The sequence below is a fragment of the Typopeltis vanoorti genome, chromosome 23 (assembly GCF_054136105.1).
Source record: "Typopeltis vanoorti isolate ZY-2024b chromosome 23, IOZ_Tvanoo_1.0, whole genome shotgun sequence".
Taxonomy (NCBI): Eukaryota; Metazoa; Arthropoda; class Arachnida; order Uropygi; family Thelyphonidae; genus Typopeltis; species Typopeltis vanoorti.
Window position 1 is genome coordinate 74,169,782 of NC_143571.1, and position 7,720 is coordinate 74,177,501.

The 7,720-nt window shown below is 36.6% G+C and overlaps 1 protein-coding gene across 1 annotated transcript in view; it reads right to left on the bottom strand.

Annotated features, from left to right (window-relative positions):
* The window catches only part of LOC150093981 (protein capicua homolog), a 315,184-nt gene extending 311,048 nt beyond the window's left edge, over positions 1–4,136 (bottom strand). The window contains exon 1 of the mRNA XM_090412927.1: positions 1,202–4,136. Coding sequence (XP_090269053.1) covers positions 1,202–4,136 — 2,935 coding nt within the window. The remainder of the gene's footprint in view (positions 1–1,201) is intronic.
* Positions 4,137–7,720: the final 3,584 nt, after the last annotated feature.

Consider the following 7,720-nt stretch of genomic DNA (forward strand, 5'->3'; position numbering starts at 1 on the left):
GGGAGGTAGGGCTTACCTTTGTCAAATTTATATTTATCAATTGTTTTGGGGAAGTATGGACGGCCAGTGTCCATCTCTTCCTCTGGTAAAATATTCAATATGTCTGATGTGTTAGGGTGAACTGGCAAGTTTAATTTACTTTCAGTGGAGATGTCTGGTGGTTTTTCTTTAAGTGATATCTTTGCCATATTTTTTTTTGACAAGTGGGTTCTCATTGAATTGGACTATTTTTTGGAGTTCTCTGGAGTAAGACCATAGGTCATGTGATTGATGTGCTCAACAGAGAAGCACTCGCAATCATAAAGTTCAGGTATGGTGAAATTATCAGATGGTGGAATAGACCTACAAGTTTGAGTTGCTGTTGGCATTTTCTTAATTGTTACCTTCTCAGTATATGAGGATCTCAGAAGCAGGTGTGATAGTGACTAGCTTTTTTTTTTTACATCTTGATATATGTTTTGTTCTGTTTTCTTTTGTATTTCTTTTTCATCTTTCCACTTCTGACATGCACAATGAGCTGGATGATCTTCCTGACAGGGAAATCCAGCATTTTTTTGCACAGCAAGATTTGTTATCATTCTCTTCTTTACTACCACATCAGACAGAGGTAGTAAAACGATGACAGACGGTTTGGACATGCCTATATTTCTGACATGTAAAGCATCTTAGCGGATTAGGGATGTACACTCTGACAAGATAGCTGAGATACCCTGCTTTTACAGATGTTGGAGGTTTAGGTGTATCAAAAGTAAGGATGATGTTCCTGGTCGAAACTAAGTGACCATCCCTACGTATAGGATGCACGTCACATCTGTCACTCCCTGATCTTTAAGCTCTGAATATATCTTCTCATCAGGAACATCAAAGAGATCACATTCTGATATCACTCCTCTACAGGAATTGAGTGTCTTATGAGGTGTTACTGTGATTGGTATTCCATTCTATTCCATTAATGCATCCCATTCCCCAACCACTCTCCCTACAAAAAATGTCTTAAACGTTAATCTGGTAAAAAACATTCACCAACTTTAGAACTAATATCCCTGTTTTGTCAAGTCCTGTACACTTGACAAAACATTTTACAAAGATATAATATGAAAGTCTAATTATTAGTATATATTATGCTCATCATTAAATAACTAAATAACAGTAATGGTCCTTAATGACCAATACAGATGCAAAACATAAATGAATCTCTTACCTGATCCATTTTTTAAACCTTGTGGTTCTTTGTTCTCACAACTTCCATGAGTAATCACAGGCATCATGGGAAGAAGATGAGTAGGTGTTGGATGCTGTACACTAGAAACTTTTTCAAACCTTTGTGGTGAAGGACTCCTTTGCATTTCTCTAGATACCTGATTCTGCCATTCAGATTCATCTTGCTTCGATTCTAGATGAGTTGGATGAGAAACATAATTTACTCTTTCACTAGTTGAAGAAATAACACTAGTTTCTTTACTAGTATAATGCTGCTCACTAGGCTGTGTAGTATTTTTCACTAAAATAACTGCTTCTGGTTGACCAATATCTTGATCAACTGTTAGAATACTTGGAATTACTTGTGGTGGTATGGATTCCTTATTTGATTTTAATACTTGTTCTTTTTGTAGCCCTTCCATGCTGCCATTTTCAGAAACACTTTGCATAAGCTGTGGGACTACAATGTTAGTTTGAATAACAGATGAGATATCTGGTTGAGTAGAGGTCAACTGTAATACTGAAGCTCTAGTTTCCTGCTGTAGGACTGGAAGAATATCAGTAGCTGAGCCTCGATGCTGAATAACTTCAGTCCTGATCGCACCAGGATGATATACCACAGGAGCAGAAGGTAAACGGCTACTTGTCAATACCTCTGAACCTGAAGATAACTGCTGCTCTTGTGGTGAAATATTCCACTGGGGAACAGTAGTTTGAGAAACTGCAACAGTTGGCGATTGTACAGGATGACCAATTGGGGTAAAGAAATTAACATGACTTGTACTTCCTGGCAGTGGACTCTGAATCTGAGATTTAATATGAGGTGATATGGGAATTGGTGTATGATTTGGAGAAAATGCTGGTGTTGCTGACCTTGAATTTCCTAAAGAAACTAGCATATTGGCAGCTTCAGTCTCATCCATATCAAAGCGTCCCTGTACACGACTTTCTCTATCAGTGAACACAGGATTTGATTCACTATCATGAGAAGACTCCTCCCACTCTATTTCTCTCCCTGTTGCTGAGTCTTTGAAAGTGCCTTTCCTACGACCAGGAAAGGTAAGTGATGGTGGGCGCAAACTTTTTCCTTTTAAAGACAAATGACGAGAGCAATAACCTCGTCTTTGTGATTCTTTAGTACAACCTTCCTTTGAACATAACCTTCGCCACTGTTTCCCATTAAATTTCTTTCTTATACCATTGGGGGTTGACACAATATCTCCCTTTTTATATTTTTGGTTTAGAAGTGCTGGTGAACGAGGTGTACTAGAATCTGTGCTTGCTCTGCTTGGCATTTCTTTGCCAGACATGGAACGCGGGGTCAAGCTCTCTTGTGACATAGCTGATGTTCGTTGCAAAGGATAAGAAAAATATTCTGCTTCAAACTTTATATTTTCTTTCTTAAAATCATCATCAGATGATTCTTCATCAAAATGAGGACTTCTGGGCAGTTTTTTTTTAAAAGGTGACTCAGTTAATACTTTATCTGCTACATTTTTTGACTCACAACTATTTAGCAGTGATACAGATGGATTTACCTGAACAACACTTGTTACTTCAGATACAACAGGAGAGGACAAAACTTGCTGATTCATTTCTTGGAAATGATTTATTAAAGATGATGCATAAGTACTTGATGTAGGCTGCAACTGAACATCTGCCTGAAGAGAAGATGGTTGTTGAGTAAAAATCCATGAAGATAAGGGTGATGGAGACAACTCTTGTTCTTGATCATGCTGCTGAAATTGTGATGCTTGCAATGGTTGTGGTGGCTGAAGTGGTGAAGACTGTGGTTGCAAATGCACTTGAGGAGAGTGCAAATGCTGCTGATGTATTGACTGTGCCTGACTTTGCTGTTGCTGGGAAAGTGGTGGAGGAAGCGGAGGTGGCAACTGTTCTGATTCTAAATCTAATTCTTCCCACCAAGGTGGCAACAACAACCTAAGATTTGCTCGTGATACCCAAACAGCTTCTCCTATTGGACCATATTTTGATGTAGTATCAAGTTTAACATTATATTGAACAGGTTTAGCACTAATAGCCATTACAATACCCTCAACAAATACATTGTCTTCAGGATCAACACGTACACAAACCCTAGTACCCACACTTACTTGTCCAGGAGAAGGACTGTGGTCACTCACCACATCATATTTTCCCTTTCCTATAACATCATGAATGCATGCAGAGTTCTGTTTTTTATCAAAGAGAATAATTATATCACAGCCATTTTTTAGTTCTTTAATAACACCTGGCAAATACAAATTATCACATTTGGCAAGAACTCTATGACCTTTCCAATCTCTTAAATCAATCTCCATGCCAATAATGGAGGAGGAACACTGTGAAGACTGAGTGAGGGAACACTGTCCTTGTTGATTTAGTGCTGTTATAACACTTGAATTCACTTCTAGATGTTGTCTCCCATTTTCACTTTGAAGTTCTTCTACTTCAGCAGGATCAAATTTCCTTTTTTTTGGCACTTTTTTGGCTAACTTTTGTATAGTGTCAGCAGGTTTACTTGATAACGAATTTTCTACAGATGATGTAGACTTTTGTTTGCTATTCTGAGAGACCACAGTTACTGTTTGTGAACATTCTAATTTTGGTGGTGAAGCAGGAGAAGTTGAACTTTCAGAAGCAACACTAATTTTTCTTTTGGAGTTCATACCTCTTAAATTTTTATCAGTTTTTTCCTGGCTCGCTTGTTCTTTAGTTTCAACTTTATTACATATCACTTGGTTGTTTTTGCCTTTTTTGGTATCCTGCTTATCACTAACTTCCAGTGAAGCCAAGTCCATATTATTTTTACTTGGTGGAGGATCATGTGGTTCCCCTGCATTTTTTCTTCTGCTTCTTGTGTTTCTTACAGTTGATGAACTTCTTGTTGCTGCAGCAGTTGTCCTCCTATAACGACTTTCACTCTTACGGTTCATGTTTGAAATGTTTTCAAACTAGAGGAATGATTAACCCATGACAGATAAAAATTATCTGTATCTTCAAAATCTATAAAAATGTAAATTTATGAATTAAAGAATACTTGTCAAGATGCTCCAAGCACATGAAATATTAAAATAATCTATTAAAAAATCAAATGGAGTGATGCCTTTTAATATCATAGCTCTCTCTCTCAACCAGAAAAAAAAAAAGTAAATTTATGAATTATATATGTTACTGAGATCCTCTACATACATGAAACATTAAAACAAACAAAAAACAGAAAAGATGCAGGAAAAAAAGTCCATTAATGTAATGTTTTGGATAACCTGTTAGTCATTCTTGAAGTTTCAGCTCAACAAAAATAAGGCTTCACAGTTCAACAACAAAAATTAAATGATCAAAACAATGAAGGGAAAAAAAAATTTTTTTAGAATTAGTGGCACTGTCCACAAAATTCAATCCAAATTTAAACGAGCATATTCACTAAATAAGAAACAATGAAATCTTTAATCGCAATCTGAAAAATGATATGCCTGATGAATTCATCCATTTAATCTGTAATAAATTCTTGAAATACTGGATATGGTGTAATTAAGTCAAAATATTATTCAGCTATTTTGGTCTGACCACCCGATATTATCAATAAAGAACAAAAAAAAAAAAAAAAAAATGATCGAGTTGCTGAAATCATGGAGGATGGCTATTCCAATTTTCCCTGTCAATGCCAAAGTAGCTCAGAACTTTTCCTACTATACATAGTAAGAAAAGTTCCGAGTTCTTCTCATATCCAAGATAAAAAATCCTATCCAAAGTAGTACAAATGCTGACAACTGATGACAGTATACAAGTAGTGCTCACTTTACGAATTCCTGCTTTATGAATTTGTATCTTTACGAATTTTTTGGATCAGAATTTTTATTTTAAATTGTGTGCAACAAAGATGATTAAGGGCATATACGGGGAATTATTATTATTACGGGTATCTCCATGGAGTCAGTAGACTCATCGCGGGAGACCCAAACTAGCAAAACAATATCTGTCATATCTCTTCTTGAATTCATTTACAGACGAAGAGCTCACAACTAAGTCAGGCAATGAATTCCACTCATTCACCACCCTCCAGGCAAAAAACCTTGTTCTGACACCTTTGTTAACCACACTCTTCTTTAATTTCCAGAGATGACCTCTTGTTCTTCCATCACCATCACACAGCTGAAACATTTCCCCTGCATCAATCCTATAAAAACCTTTTAGTAATTTGAATGTTTCTATCATATCCCCTCTTCTTCGCCTATCAACCAATCTCTGCAATCCACAAGCTCTCAATCTATCAACGTAGGGAGCATTTTTTATATCACTCACCAACTTGGTCATTCTTCTCTGAACCCTCTCCACAGCCTCCTCATCTCCAAGGAATCCAGGTGACCAGACCTGAGCACAGTAATCCAAATGTGGAAGTATCAATGCTTTATAAAGGGGAATAATAACCTCTTTATCTCTGGATGTCAGTGTGTTTCTCAACAACCAAGTAATCCTATGTGCAATCTTGGACACCTTAGCAATGTGTCCTCTGAACTTCATCTCCCTATCTACCAATACCCCTAAGTCCCTAGCCTCATCAATCTCTTGGAGTACCTTTCCATCGATGTAGTACACAGCTGGTAATCTTTTAATCCCAAAATGCATGACTTTACACTTTTCCACATTGAAATGACATCCATTTTCTTTTGCCCATTTTACCAGCTTATTTAAATCCTCCTGCAAACTTTCAACATCAGCTTGATTTTTTATTGCACTACACAACTTTGCATCATCAGCAAACAACTGAATATCTCCCTTTAAGCCGTTTCCTATATCATTTATATACAAATTAAACAACATTGGCCCAAGCACAGAGCCCTGAGGCACACCACTGGTCACCTGCCTCATTCTGGACTCGGCTCCTCCATACACCACCTTATGGTATCTCTCCCTGAGCCATTCTCCTATCCATATCACCAATTTAATATCCATTCCCATCTGCTCCAATTTGCGTAACAGTGTTCTATGGGGTATCCTGTCAAAAGCCTTAGCAAAATCCAGACGTACCACTGTGTAGCCAGTTCCTTTGTCCAACTCGGTTGTTATTCTATTATGAATAGTTAATAGATTGCTAAGGCAGGATCTACCTTTAACAAAACCATGTTGGCCTCTATAGAGTATCATATCCTGATCCACCCATTCTTGAATTTTGTCTTTAACCATTATGCAGTCATTATGCAGTATGTAATGAAATAATGATCAGTTAGAATGAGCCTCAGTCACTCAAGAGTCTTGACAATGTGAGTGTGTTATTTCATAGTTTTCTTCAATTGCACCCGGTTTTTTAAATTTGTTTTCTTTTTAACTATAACCCTTTCACTTTTCAAACAATGTCAAAAAGAAGCAAGTGCAACACCAGAAAATGAGCAAAAAAAACAAACAAAGAAAAGCAATTACATTAGAGAAAAAATACGGAATTATTACCAGCCATCAAGCAGATGGCACTGTTAAAGCTTTTTCTGAGAAATTTTTTCTTGCTGCTTCCACACTTTGCACCATTTTAAAGGATAAAGAAAAATATTTGAAAGAAGTAAAAAATGTGCAATTTATGCAGTCTACATGGTTGCGTAATAAAGAAACAGCTAGCATAATTCCTCATATGGAAAAACTGTTAACTGCTTGGATAAGCGACCAAACTTAACGAGTAAACGTGCCTATTACCTAAGCAACAATTTTTACTAAATCATTAGCCATTTTTAAAATGATGAAAGAACAAAAAAGGGGGGACTGCAAAGAGACTTTTGCTCCAAGTAGTTGGTGGTTTGACCACTATAAAAATTGAACTGGTTGGCATAACATTAAAGTACAAGGTGAAGCAGCAAAATCTTATCCAAAAAAATTAGAAGAAAAAATTAAAGAAGGAAATTACTCACCATCGCAGATTTTTAACGTCGATGAGACAGGACTTTTTTGGAAATGGATGACTGCAAGAAATTACATAGCAAAAGAAAAATCCTCAATGCCAGGTTTTAAAGCATCAAAAAGATTGCATCACTCTACTATTTTAGGAAGAAATGCTGCTGGTGATTGCAAGTTAAAACCCTTATTTGTGCATCGATCAGAAAATCCAAGAAGCTTAAGAGGAATCCCAGTAATGTCATAGGCAAATAAGAAGGTTCACGGGTTCCCTATTCGAAGATTGGCTTATGCATCACTTTGTTCCTGAAGTGAAACTTTATTGTGAGAAAAAACAAATTCCATTTAAAGTGCTTCTGATAACTGACAAATTCGCCTAGCCAGTTCTCATCAGTAGCTTACATTTGTCCTAATGTAAAAATAGTCTTTTTAGCTCCAAATACAACTTCTCTTTTACAACCAATGGATCAGGGAGTGACTGTGATGTTTAAAGCACATTATGTCAAAGAGACTTTTGAAGTGTTAATAGAAGAAACTGATAAAGATGGAAACTTTTCTATCAAAGAGTTTTGGAAGAGATTCAACATTTTAGGCACAATTTGGGTAATGCAGAACACCTGGTATAAAGTTTCCGAAAAAACTA